The sequence below is a fragment of the Pungitius pungitius genome, chromosome 2, assembly GCF_949316345.1.
Source record: "Pungitius pungitius chromosome 2, fPunPun2.1, whole genome shotgun sequence".
NCBI lineage: Eukaryota > Metazoa > Chordata > Actinopteri > Perciformes > Gasterosteidae > Pungitius > Pungitius pungitius.
Window position 1 is genome coordinate 2,325,279 of NC_084901.1, and position 13,458 is coordinate 2,338,736.

The 13,458-nt window shown below is 50.8% G+C and overlaps 2 protein-coding genes across 2 annotated transcripts; one reads left to right on the forward strand and one right to left on the reverse strand.

The window, feature by feature from the left end:
* Positions 1-61: 61 nt before the first annotated feature.
* On the forward strand, positions 62-9,832 carry parpbp (PARP1 binding protein). Its single transcript, XM_037462195.2, has 11 exons — positions 62-314; positions 632-787; positions 1,285-1,524; positions 1,654-1,758; positions 2,335-2,505; positions 2,615-2,769; positions 4,064-4,247; positions 4,360-4,541; positions 5,251-5,332; positions 8,523-8,709; positions 8,869-9,832. The coding sequence occupies exons 2-11, from the start codon at positions 638-640 to the stop codon at positions 9,177-9,179; spliced, it is 1,767 nt and encodes a 588-aa protein (XP_037318092.2). The 5' UTR covers positions 62-314; positions 632-637; the 3' UTR covers positions 9,180-9,832.
* A 171-nt stretch (positions 9,833-10,003) lies between these two features.
* pmch (pro-melanin-concentrating hormone) lies at positions 10,004-11,580 on the reverse strand. The gene is made up of 3 exons (XM_037462198.2): positions 11,274-11,580; positions 10,214-10,328; positions 10,004-10,116 (listed from the first exon to the last, which is right to left on the reverse strand). The coding sequence occupies exons 1-3, from the start codon at positions 11,520-11,522 to the stop codon at positions 10,067-10,069; spliced, it is 414 nt and encodes a 137-aa protein (XP_037318095.1). The 5' UTR covers positions 11,523-11,580; the 3' UTR covers positions 10,004-10,066.
* Positions 11,581-13,458: the final 1,878 nt, after the last annotated feature.

Sequence of the window (13,458 nt, forward strand, 5' to 3'; positions counted from 1 at the left end):
TGGACTGTACCATTGAGGACAAACGTCAAGGGGGATTTGGGGCAATGCAAATTATAAAATCTACACCAACCAGCCGACCTATTGGCATATTGATGATATTAAAATCATTTTCCGCACAAAAACATATTTTGCAGACTTTTGTTAAGAAACAATGAAAATGTTACTGCAGTAGAGAAAAACTCCTGTAGTGAACCTCTCCGATTGTTTCGTATTAAAAGCTGATTGGCCGGAGGCTGTAAACGTCATAGGCAGTTTAAAAATTCAAAACAACAGCCTTTTGTCGTGGACGTGTGTACCCGGAGACTCTTTCAACGGTAGAGGTTTCCATCCTTGAATTAATAATGTTTTAACTTGATATATTATTATTATTAGTAGTAGTATTATTATCCGTCAGCCCTGACACGGAAACACACTGTGATCATTTATTTTGTGGAGTTAAAGCCAATGATTTTTAAGGTTTTCCTTTCGATGAAAATGGACGGCTCTTCCTTTCCTTAATGTATTAAGAAATTAGTTGCACGTTTAAAAGGTGCAATTTTTCAGTTTTCGTATTTGTGTGCAATAGGAGCTGGTTTATTGAGACAAGAAAAGAGAAAAGGTTTTCACACATTTTAATTAACTTTACTTTCAGTGTAAAATGGAGGCGTTGGGAGATGGTCTCAAGCTGATGGTTAAAGTCTTCAGGCGTGAGTGCCACAGGGTTTTACACTCTGAGAGGACCACCATTCATGGCGCGGATGGCATGCTGATGTTACTGCAGCTCGCCATGGCTGAAGTTCGCAAGCAGGTAACCGTGCATTCACAGTTCAATAATTACCCACATGGTCAACCAAAACTGCAAGTGCATTCATCTGTACGCAGAGAGACCCTGACGCGTGCCTCCTCATGGAAGATCTCCCAGCATTGAGCTTCGTGAGGCATCTCTGTTTGGAGTTAAGGCCCCAAAGTTAAAAATACTTCCAATGGAAGAGTAATTGAACAGTTTGGTTATTTTCCAGGCTTTAAGTAATCCAGCAACCCCCCCCCCCCCCCCCCCAACAGAAAAAAAGCGGCACAAGCACAGTTCAGATCATCGTCATCGTGGCATAATTCAATTGAACCATCAGGCCGACTGTCATCACGTCGTCCGTGACTGACGACATTACCGCAGAGTTTCCGGGGGCCGAAGCCGCCGGTGGCCCCGTTGTTGTGGAAGGTCTTTCCTGCTCTTGGGCTGATTGGTTCCAGGCCGTCGGTAATTGTGGCTGCTGCAGTTTCACCGCTCTCTCTCCGTCCCGTTGGCAGCGCGCCGGAGACTTCAAAGTGGCCCTGAGCGACGTCCTGGTGGCCTGGAAGCACTTACTGCTGGACAAACTTCACCTGCAACCCCCCGACGTTGCGCGCTTGGAGAGCTATGATCTCATCCGGGAGGCTTACGAGTCCTCCCTGAAGCGCTCCAACGCCGTGGACCTGGTTGATGTCCTCGCCATGTACAAACAGCTGAGACCAGGGGACTCTGGGGACCCGGGGGAACCTGTGAGCCCGGTGAGCAGGAGCCCCCCCCCCCCCCGGGGGAATGTCGTCGCACTGATTGCCTGATTGGCGGCCCGAGTAAGAGATGAGGCCAGTCGGTTTTGTATTCTTAATCACCCGTTTGCTTCTTTTGCCCAAAAGATCCAGCTGTTCGAGTTCTTACTGGGAAACGCGGATGTCTCCGAGTTACCGGACTCTTCGGTCCCGTCCACTCCGTCTCGTAAAAGCGGACCCTGCAGCTCGCAGGTAGGCGCAGTCCGGCTTTCACATACCAATAAATAAAAAAAAAGGTGCAACTTTCGTCGTAAACCACTGTGAGAAACCCTGTTTTTCCACTTTGCCCCAGTTTTTCTTGCAGGAAAATGAAATGCTTTTCTCTCCTTCTGGCAACAATCCATGCGTCTACTTTCCCAGCCTTGCGTTTATTTAATATCTCTCCGGAATCCACCTCGCTCGTATTGACGGGAACTCTATATCATATCGCTTGGATTTAAGAGCGCGGTTTGAATTCAATTACCGGGCAGATGTTTGAAACAACACAATGTGGGGCCGGACAAGTGCTTCTGTTTCGGAGTCTTTTCGCTTTACTCTTCTGTCACTTGTAAATTTATGAGGGTTTTTTTTTCTTTTTTTTTCGTAGAAGCTTGCTGCTGCATTTCTAGCCAGAGGGATCTTATTTTTGGAGTTTATTAGCGGTTATTTTTAGGAGTTTTACTTTTGGTAGTTTTTATAAAAACAACTGAGCACTTTTCCTAAATTTCCCAAGTTTTGTTCCCTTGCGTTGCCGTGACTACGCCTCCAACCCGTCCCATTGGCTTTCAGGTGACGGTGGCGGTGCGGCGGGTTTTCTGCTCCTATCTGAACCTGCTGGTGAACGCCAGGAGCGACATGGCCGCCGCGCTGACCCTCGACGTCCCCGCCCGCGCTCTCGGCCGCCAGGCGTTCACCGACCTGAAGCACGCCGCTCGCGACGCCGACACCTCTCTGTTCCTGGTGAGAAACACCTTCCCTAACGCCTCCCACCCCCCCCCCCCCCCCCCACCTGCGACAGTCTGGAGCAATCCTCTCTCTCTCTCTCTCTCTCTCTCTCGTGCTTTCGCAGGCCGCGACGTCTTTCGTGAGGGCCGTGCAGCTGGGAGGGAAGGGCTACGCTCCAGCCGGGTCCGACCCGCTGAGGAGACACGTCAAAGGCCTGTCGGACTTCGTCCAGTTCCTGGACAGCCTGCAGGACGTGCTGGGAGAGGTTCCCGACCCGAGGTGCGCAAAGCGGGCCGACTTTTATCGCAGTCCTTTCCTTTCGCTCCTGATCTGACGAAGGGGGGGGGAACAGAGTGTAATCTTCATGAGCTCTGTGTGCAGTGGAATCCCACCTGTGATCCTAAAAATGCACCTGTCTCCCCCGCTGCTGGCCCCTAGTTTCCCTCCCTCCCTCCTTTTTTTTTTTTTTTTTGGATTGCTGGAGCGTGTTTGTCTCTGCCACATCAAAGCCCGTCTTGTTCCCCCTTCCGATGAATTATCATCGGACCCTGAGCTGCACAGATCATTCCCCACGCCTTTTTATGTCAAACGCCAGAGCACTTGGCGCCACAACAGAAGCGGCTTTCGGGGATGATGTAACCGGTCATGTGAGGATGAAGCTTTTCTATTTATTTATCTATTTATTTACGTGTGGATTCGGGCCTCCGCTGCTCTCTGGAAGGGTGGGGGTGGTGGTGGGTTTTGGGTTCGCGTCCTTTCTCGCGCTCTCGGCGGAGTACTGTATTTCCTCACACAAACACCTTCTGCGAAGGGTTCAGGGCCTCTTGTTCAACGAACATCTGTTTTTTTTTTTTCTTTCTCCTCTCTCCCAAATGATTCCGTTACTGAGCCGCTCACCTCAGAGCCGGGGTCAGGGCAGGACCACCACCCCTCCCACCTCGCTGCCATCTCCTCCAGCACGCTTTACTGCAGCTCTGACTTATGGGAGTGATGTTTTGCTATGATTTTTGGCTGTTGTCTTTTTTTTTGTTTTTTGTTTTTTTTTCAACTGTGTGCAAGTCGACCCCCCCCCCGCCCCCCCCCCTCCCAAAACCATAAAAGAGGTAAATCGTGGCGCTTTGTCTGCGTGGCGGCGGTGCCCGGGGCTACTTTAACAGGGATTTGGAGAACGTTTTCTGCTCCATAACTGTTAACATTGGCAACGCTGCGTTATAGTGAAATAAAGCTCAACTGGATGTTAACGCCGAAAAAGTTACTCTGAGCCCTTTTAAAGTCAGGGTCCAATTAATTGAAAGTGAGGTCGCAGTATATCTTTTGAAGGCATTCAGACAGAGAGGCCTGGCCTTTACGCGTTTTCCCTTTTAGGAGAGAGGTTTTTCATGTTGGCAAATATTGGCTGAACTCTTAAACTTTTAATTCCAACCAGATGAAAAAGCACAACGTGGGTTCTGCAGAAGAGGCAGCTTTTTTTTCTTCTTCTTCTCGTCTCTAGGGCACGATTCCCCCCCCCGTGCGTGTGTGTGTGTGTGTGTGTGTGTCTGTGTGCGACTGTCGTTTGTGCTTCCTTTTTCAGCGCGTGTGGCGCCCGCCTGGTGACGGCCATCAGGGCGGCGCTGGTGAAGGGACGCGGCGGCGAGGACGGCGTGCGCGTCGCCGCCGAGGAGACGGCCGAGCAGCTGAAGGAGAGGATCTGCCTCCTCCACCGGCTGCAGGAACGGACGGCTGCCGGCGGCGGGTCGGGCGTCAGCCCCGCCAGGGTAACGCATGGCCGCCGCTCTCCCCTGCCACGCCCTTGCAAAAAAAACCCACTTCACCCTCTGACAGCGGCCTTGTTGTTGTTGTCGTTGTTGTTGTTGCGTTGCTCTGCAGCCAAAGGCCTACGCGGTCAACCACTGCACCGCGTACGGAGGGCGGGACACCGTGAAGGTGCTGATGGCGCTGCTGGACGAGGAGGCGCTAGCGCCGCCGCGTCGGAACAAGGCGGACCTGCTGTCGGAGGACCAGCCCGTCCTCGGCGGGGCCGAGGGGACCTGCGTCCTCGCCCTCTACAGGTGGGCGCCGACCACCCGAGGTGGTGGTGTTTTGTGGGGGAGCGAGGCTCCCGTAGTGACCCGTCAATCAGGGGGTTAGCCCCGCCCCCAAAGCATACCCTGCTTAATGGTGTGCTGAGCTCAGGTGTAAATGAAGCGAGAGTCATCATCTCGTAGACTTCTTTTTGCAACCAGCAGCTCGAGAGATGGAAATCTATCAGGTCCCCCCCCCCCCCCCCAGATGACATTGTTGGTGATCCATGAATCGTTTGCAATAGTTTTAATCGTCTCAAATCAAACCAACATATGTTCCATCCTTCAGGGGTTTTAGTACAACAATGGCAAATTAAAGCTCCACATTTTACAATCAGGCCTTTTGAGTTGGATTTGACTACTTTCACAACTTTGGGATTCTGTCAGAATGGAAAAGCCCCTAAAACAGCAATTGGACCGACATGAGACTCTCCACTGAAACCATATGGAGGAAAATCCTCCCTCCCCACATTGGAAGAAGTTCTCTGGTCAAACAATAATAACATTTTCAGAAGAAACAGCCACTGGCTGTGTTCGGGGTAGCCCATGCTATGTCGGGGGGTGGGGGGGGGAGGGGGTTGCATGACCTTGAATGGCTGGTATCCCATCAGCACATCGGCTCTCGATGCGTGTGGCGAAGAAGCAATAAAAGGGAGTCGACCGCTCTCCCAACTCCCTCTCGCCTTCGTCCTCGCAGATCCCCCGAAGTGTCTACTGGACGCTCTCCAGAACCTCTGAAGAGCCGCGTGCAGAGCCGACTGGACCTGCTCAAACCCAAGGTAACGTGGGCCCCCCCCCCCCCCCCCGTTCGCCCCGATGTCCAAACCACCAGTTCCTTCAAATTGAATCACATGTACAAACAGTGAAAATAATGCCTTTACATCCTGTAATTTCTCCCTGGTATTATGTTATTTGTTTGCTTAGCTGAAGCTCACATCTAAACGGACTTCCACGGGTCCCGTGTGCACAGCTGGGTTTCAGCTCTGCGCGTCGGTTTGAGGCCGCGCGGGGCTTCGAATCCACGGCATAAAACGACCTCTCCGGTGGGGGGGGGGGTTTCTGACCATTAACCGGTCCTAATGATAAGTTCTCGGCTCCATTTGCTTAGTGTGCGTATCTGATGCCGATGTTTCCTTCCCCCCCCTGGCTGCTTTGTCGCGTTGCGATCAAACGGCTTTCGTTGCCGATGAGTCTGATGACTTTTCTGGTGTAAAATGGATTAATTATGATTCTTGACTTTATCACGACAGACACTCTGCGGTGGAACATTTACTTAAGTACCATTTAAGGTACTACAGCTTGATTATTTCCTTTTTCATGCTACTTTACACGCGTGCTCTCAGCCAGGAATAATCCACCAATGGATTTGGATCGGCTCCACAATCTAATCGGGCCTTCCTCGGCCCACAGACCCACCTGAAATGTTAACCGTCTTGGTAGAGGAAACAATCGCATACAATGCCCTTAGATTGTGTTTTTAATAGGGCTGTCAAATGATTAAAAATTTTAATCAAATTAATTAGAATTTTCAGTGGATTAATCATGATTAATCACACCTGAATCCTAACCATTTTTTCTTTCTGAAATGCATACTAAAGATAAATAACAGGACACAGATACATAATTATCATTATTATTATTTTTTACATAAATACATGTTATTGATATTTGATTTTTTAATTCATTTCAGAAAATAATCAAAGCAATGTTATTATGATCAGTTACAGACTGCATGGCTCTAGAAGGGTCTTGAGCCTCTGCAGTTTATCCCACTCTGCTGTGAGTTTGTGCTCCTGAGGGCTGCGATGACCAGACATGACCAGACATGTCAACCCTCCCGATGTTTCAAAGCCCCTCCCGAAAATCTCCCGGACCGACCTTTTTCCCGATTTCCACCCGAACAACAATATTGCTGCACCACCCGCCGACTGGCGCTGCAAAGAAATCCGCTAGCACCCCCCATTTCAGTGTGAAATATTCCCATACCTGGGAGGATTTAGATCGCATTGGCTTCTCTTCCTCCGCATGTTTCAGAACAGTATTACGGTCTCTCCGATGGTCTTTCCTTTACCTCAGCGCTGCTCTTTTTTTTTTCTTAGCAAACCTCTGCTGGGCGGAGCTTTTGTTTTTCTCTGTTCTGCTGCGCGAGAACGAGGGTGGGGGGGGGGGGGGGGGGGGGTGCGGGTCTCTGGCGCAAACGACTTGCTGAACCTGACGGCGTGACATATGCCTGCAGGTGGCAGTAATGTGTTGTATAGGATGAAGTGCATTCCCTAGAGGAAGAGGCACTTTACTGACCTGAATAATTTGTCACATTGCGCATGCGTGAAATGCGTCAAAAAAATTGACGTAATTAACAACAAACAGCTAATTAACGCCGTTAACGCGCTATTTTTGACAGCCCTAGTTTTTAAATTTTGACCGAAATGCGTACTAAACGGAACAATGACAAAACTGGCAAATTGGGTTTCAGGTAATTAAGAAATGCTTTTGATATTACAAAGTTTGTCCACCAGAGAGCACAGATGCATCTTGGTCACGCAGGTATTTAAAGAAGGGAACCTTTTGCACAACGCTGCATGAGGCCGACGAGGCTTGATGCTGAAAGGTCCACGTAGTTTGGAAATAAGTACAAATACCGATATGACTCGCAAAACAACCACTAGCACAAGACACCTTTAGTATTGACCCAATGTGGGAACATTAGTGTTGCATTGTGGGTAATGTAGGCACTGGGGAATAATTATTTCTGAGAGTACTTTGACTCTCAATAACAGTTTCCTGATGCTACTTGTAGACATTAGTATTTAAAATGCAACACGGCCGGCTTTTGAACAAAAAAAAGCCCACCGAGGAGACGAGCTTCTGGTTTGCAGGACCGGACTTCTCTTTTTATCGAGGGGGGGGGGGGGCGTGTGAACTCCTTTTTTCTTTTTGTCTCGAACACGTATGCTAAACACATTTTGTGGAGTGGCTCCCGGTTTTATTTGATTGCGTGAGCAGATGTCACTTCCAGCTCCCCGCAATCTGGCCGCCTTCCTGTTTTTTTTGAGTGCGGCGTAATGGTCCCTGGGCAGCTCACCGCTTCCTGAACCCGGCGAGCGGAAGCTCTCTGCATCAATTGCACTTTGAAGACGCCAGATCGGACGCGTAATTCGACTGGCGAGAGTAGGGAGGGGGGAGGGGGGGGGGGCGCTTGAAAGGTTATTGTTTCCTGTTGTCTTCATCCCAGACGCCTCCCGACACGCAGAGGTGCACTGATTTCAGTTTCTACTTCTGGGACGTTTCCAGGATCTTTTGCCCCCCCCCGAAAACGACTCTTCTTTGGCATCTTGCGAGCAGACGTCAGCTGACCGGCGGCGCGGGGTCTACCGGGTGGAGATGGTATCTGCCCCCCCCCCCCCCCGGCTTTCATCTAGAAATTGCTCGCACCTGCTTTTGGAATTACCCTCAGGAATGTCTGGGTCAGGTGTTCTCCAGGGTTCAGGCGGTGTGCCGAGGTTATTTCGGGACAGCCGTCTTCGGGGGAGGAGGAGGTGGGGTCGAGGGCCTGACCCCGCTGTGCCATGTCCCGCCCCCACCTGTGGTAATTGGACCAGACGTTGGCCGTCAGTCACAGTTTGGCTGTGTTCACTCATCAGTTCCCTCCCGCTGCTTCACAGGAGTCTCGAATGAGTTTTATTAGCATGCACTCGGAGGGGGGGGGGGGGGGGGGCGTATTATTGAAGTGTGCCCAGTTCATTGGGTTGCTATTGTTTTAGGTGCTCTTTAAAGAATGCTTTTGTAAAGCACCTAGGCTTTGATCCCCCTCTTTGAATGTTGCTTTACCAAACAAATGAATGTGTACATTTACCTCTTGTTCCTTATTGAAATATTAATAACTGCTTCTTCTGGTCAGAAGAATGTACAATTGAAAAGAGTAACTCCCCCCCCCTCCCCCCCCCCCTCCCCCCACCCCGTTCATCCCAGGCCAAAGAGAGAGGAATTCGATCCCAGTTTGCCTGCACGTACAAAGACGACGAGATGCCACTGAGCCGCGTGCTGGAGTTCCCCAGCGGCAGCCAGGTGCCTACCTGCGTTCACCCCGCCCCCAAGCACCTGACCCCCCCATCTCCGGAGGAAGAGTGTCGCCCTGACGTGAAGGCGACGCCCGAAGGTACACACTTGGTTAAAGGCGCGCCGTCGGGTCACATGACGACTGTTTTGGCTTCGTAGAACAAACACGGCCGGCTTTGAGTGGCAGCTGACGTCAGCCACTTCGCCACCTGGTTGCCCCCCCCCATTTGGCGTTTGCTTTGTTTCAATCTCCCTCCAGCCGAGTCTCCCGCCGAGCGCCAGAGTCGGGGCCCCCCTCCGCCCCCCGGCGGCGTGCAGCCGAGAAGCGGAAACATCAGAAGCGGCGGCGCGGACGAAGCCGCCCCCCGGGGGCAGCGGCGGGGCAGCAAGAGGAAGCAGGCGGAGTCCGAGCGGCGCGGCGGCGGCGGCTCGGAGAACGAGCCTCCGGGGAAGAGGGCGCTCGTGGCGCCCGGCGAGAAGGTCGCCAAGGCCCCGAGTAGGAAGAAGAAGAAGAAGAAGGAGAAGCTGATCGCCGGACAGGGGAAGCTCACCAGCTTCTTCAGGCTCTGACCCGACCGCTCGCTCGCTCCGTTTCAACGAGCACCTCGTTTTGGACGCGTCCATCGGCTCGCTCGCTGAAAGGCGTTTTCGCTTCACCTGAGCCGAGAACGGTGTGAATGGCCGACGTGGTTGTGCTTAACAACAAGGTGCAGAAAGTTAATTAGTTCAAATGAGCTCCAAGGAGACTGAAATAGTTTCCACTTATTGCACTTTCTTAGGCAAACTAATCTATCCGGGCTAGCATGTAGCATGTAGCATACGGTTTTATTCCGCTAAACAAGCCATCATGCCTGGGGGGGGGTGGAATTCAATCATGCTCCATTCATGTTCTCATTTAACACTCGGCACTTTAAGAAAGTGAATATTTTTACTCAAATGTTGTTGTTTTTGACCATTCAGTGGTGTGTAAAATAAATCTTGACACTTTTCCATTTCAATAAACATTTATTTTCTTTTACATGTTTGTGATCCCTCCTCCCTGATCCCAAGCAATGCACTTCACTGTTTACACACACACACACACACACACACACACATGGGCGCGTTTACAAGTAGGTGATGGACCGTGACGGACGAATGGTGGACTGCTGTCGCTCGTCGAGGTTGACTTTCCACATGCGTAATGAAAGACCGTAAACTCTAAGGGTCACGAGCTGCTTACAATTCATTTATCCCTACTGAATGAAAAATACTGCGATACAGACTTAGAATATAGAATGGGCGCCACAAAACGCAACTGGGATTTTGATTCTGACAACCTGCCCTTTTCAATGGGGTGCTGAGCACATTTTAAGATGTCGGCTGTAAAAAGGTCTGTAAGAAAGATTTTCCCAAGTTTTTTTTTTTAGTTTTTTTTTATAGCACATTCAGGGCTTGACGTTAGCTCGGGGAAACATTTACACCTCCCAGCAGGGTCGGTACACTCTTCCTATCATACACCGCAGCACTAGAAGGGAAAGGGAGGAAAACGCACCATTAATAAACATCTCAACTTCATGGCTGTGGTGTGCCGTTGGCATCGCTGTGGGTCTGCGGGAACTCACCGTCGAGGTCAGAGTTCCTGCGATCGACCTTCAGGCCGGAGCTCCGGTCGGCGAGCGGAGGAGGGCCGCGGCCGAAGGCCGGGTTCAGCACGCGGCGTCCCTTCAGCCTCATGTCCTGCGCACACAAAAGAACACCGGTCACTGATTGCACGTGACAACGCGAGGCCACACACACACACACGCGCGTTTCCACGCGGCGCGATCTGGACTTTGGTTAGACGCAGTTTCCTGCCAACGTGTGACAGCTGTCAGATGATGCACAGGTGTTGGGTTTGTTTCTTCTTTTTTTTCTCCTGCGGATTTAAGCTGCAAGAACCTCTTGGAAGAAATGTTCCCCCCCCCCCTGTTTTTCACTACATCACAGTGGCCCGTTTAAATCCCCCCCCCCCCTCCCTCCCCAACACCGTGCCCGCTTTGCTCTCTCCAACATGGCGTCCTGCTCCCCGTTGCCGCGGAGATAACCCACGATGTTCACGACACACAGGAGGCGCAACCAGGCAGATGAGTTCCAAAGGCAGCGCAGCCAAAGCGTTCCTCCCACTGAGATTCCAATAACTCGTTATAGGCTTGTGTTCATTCGACCTTTCGGGGCTAAATCGTGTTTCCCGCGGGTTTTTTTCCGGCGCTGCCGTGAAAGCTTTTCATAGATGTGTACGAAGTATTGCCTTGGAGTGGAGACGAGGACGGTGACCCAAGTTGGAAAAGAAAGGGTTTTGAATGTTCAGTTACAGGATGGAGATAATGTGCTCTTTTGTTGTTTTTGAGCTACGGTTAGCTGCGGTTGTTTATGGGAAGAGATCTCCTACAGGAAAAAGTTATGACGCGTGACTGTTATTGGTAGAATCCGACAGCTGCAAACTCAGAATCACCTTTACAGTAGATTAATTTCGGAGGTAACCGAGTGGTCCAAATAGCTGGTAACTTTAGATCTGATTCACATGCTGTTGATCCGAGTACATAAAGGAGCTTCTTCACGTAAAACAACAGCTATGAAAAAGTGAATCGGCAAATAATTATTAATGAAAGGTATTTCGACTCAATTAACAATTGCAACACTCACCGAGACAAAGATGATTTTCGTGCCCCCGTCCTCCTCCCTGGCGTTGGCGTCCTCCAGCGCCAGGCTTTGCCAGTGCCCAGGAGGGACCACGGCGGGCTCGGCCATGGACTCGTCCCCTAAGAAGAACCCGCCTTGCTCCAGCGCGGCGTCCTCCGCCGTCTCGGGGGCGGGCATGGCGGCGGTGACCGCCCGGCCGCCGAGCTCGGAGAACAGCGCCAGGGTGTACAGGGCGGAGTAGACGGAGATCATGGTCGCTGGTCGGTGTCTTGGCCCGATCTTCCCTTCCCCAACGAGTACGCAGAGGGTGCTTCCACCTGTCTTATATATTCCGGGAGACGAGCGCTTTGGCTCACAGTCCAAACCTGTTCAACGTGAGAAAGCGTCGCATCTCCAGCAGGGCTTCCTCCATCGCTAAGGCCGGAGGTCGCGGGAAGACCGAAGTCACCGTTGTGATTCTATTAACGGATGTTCTTTTGGTAAAGGAGAAGGTGAATAGCTCTTCTTGTTAGCGGGGGAAGGGGTGGGGGGGGGGGGTCACGGTTTTGTCCGTTTAGAGGTGTGATTAATTCAAATAGATAAAAGGGGCCTCTCTTCCGTCACGTCGAGGGGCGGCAGCGGGGCAGCTCACATGGGTTCAAAGGTGCCGAATGTGAATCTTTTGCTGGGTTCATTTCCTCTCGCTGAAATGAACCCAGCAGGTGAGCAGGCCGGGTCTGAATAGCAATGATGGACCGTCCACAAAAGTCAGCAACACAGGTGAACAGGTGAGACTAAGAAGACAGATCTTTGCTCCTTATGATGATTAGTTATATGACACGCACTCATTCGGTCTCTCTCCGAGAAGAGCAATACGTGGAACATTGCAAGTGCGCTGGCGTTAGCATTTAGCTTAAAGCTGTCACCAAGAATGACATTAAGTCTTCTTTGAACCGCAGATCCGTTGAATGGAAACTTTGTAAATTGCATTTTTAAGCAAGGTTATGATGAACTTGCTGTGAAAACTTCTAAAATTAACATCATGCTCTACTGAAGAAAACCTGAAGCAAGAGTTTGAGACCATGAACGTCTACGATGTTGACTGAGGAAAAGGGAATTAGACACCATCAGGCTTCTATTGGCAACCAAAGAGGTAAAGGGCAAGTGAAGGGCCCCTCGGCATTGGCGGCACTTTTCGGAAAACAGAAGTTGCCGTCAGAAAAGGTGCAGAAACCACACACGACTGAACAATGTCACGGTGAGCAAGATGCTTACTTTTTCAACGTGTCAAGGTCCGTACGGATCGAACGAACAAGACATGCTGTGTTTATTTGGGAGCGGTGAGACGTTGAGGCCGCAGGCCGATGGACGTGGCCTCACATTCAGTTTACAAATTAGACTGGCATCGATCTTCCCGTCTGATTCCCGGCAAGAAAACAAAATGGACCTTTTTCCCCCCCCAAATGTCTTCCTACTCATTTAAAAAAAATGGGAATTTGATCCGCCACAGCGTTGTGATCAAGCCGCGGTGGCCAAGAACCCGCGCCCTCATCAGCCAAGGATGAAAGGCGATGGCGAGCGCAGACCAAAAGGGCCTTGATGTTGACATAGCTCTTCTCGGCTCAAAAGGCTTACCTTATTAGCATCACAGGAGCCGCGGCGCAGGGGCTGCAGAGCCGGGACATGAATAATAGCTATTGAACTCAGCTGAAGTGATTTTACTTGGAGCGGTCAGCCTTTATTTTGTAAGTATTATTGTTGGAGGGTTCGGGCTTCTACTGAAGCACTGAACTTGTCCACAGGGGCACGGCCGCTCCAGCAGAATTAAAACTGAACTTGTGAGCTCCGTGCTCTGTTGTTGTAACCTTTCTCGCTCTCTTTTCTGATAATCTCTCCTTCACTTTTCCCATATGTCTGGTTGCAGCAAGGTTCTCGTGTGGACAGTCGACACCCAGCACAATCGATGCCGTCCGAAGAGAAGATTCAATGAACTCTGAACCGTGGTGAAGGTCTTAATCTTGTAACTGTGACCCCCCCCCTCCCCCCCCTAAGATTCAAGACCCTTTGAAGGATTCAAGGACTGGATGAGATAATGTGGGTCTCCATGAACTTTATTTACAACATCGTGATGTTTCCACAAAGCAGCTCGTCAAATCTTCAACCGATGCCAGTGAAGTTTATCGCCGATTTATTTTCGCTCTTGTTTTGT

Excerpts from the sequence above, each read along its gene's own strand:
- parpbp (XM_037462195.2), top strand. The coding sequence starts at position 638 with ATGGAGGCGTTGGGAGATGGTCTCAAGCTGATGGTTAAAGTCTTCAGG. Across the intron at positions 788-1,284 it reads TGGCTGAAGTTCGCAAGCAG|CGCGCCGGAGACTTCAAAGT; the intron begins GTAACCGTGCAT and ends TCCCGTTGGCAG. Across the intron at positions 4,542-5,250 it reads TGCGTCCTCGCCCTCTACAG|ATCCCCCGAAGTGTCTACTG; the intron begins GTGGGCGCCGAC and ends TCGTCCTCGCAG.
- pmch (XM_037462198.2), bottom strand. The coding sequence starts at position 11,522 with ATGATCTCCGTCTACTCCGCCCTGTACACCCTGGCGCTGTTCTCCGAG. Across the intron at positions 10,329-11,273 it reads CGAAAATCATCTTTGTCTCG|GACATGAGGCTGAAGGGACG; the intron begins GTGAGTGTTGCA and ends TTGTGTGCGCAG. Across the intron at positions 10,117-10,213 it reads CAGGAACTCTGACCTCGACG|TGCTGCGGTGTATGATAGGA; the intron begins GTGAGTTCCCGC and ends TTTCCCTTCTAG.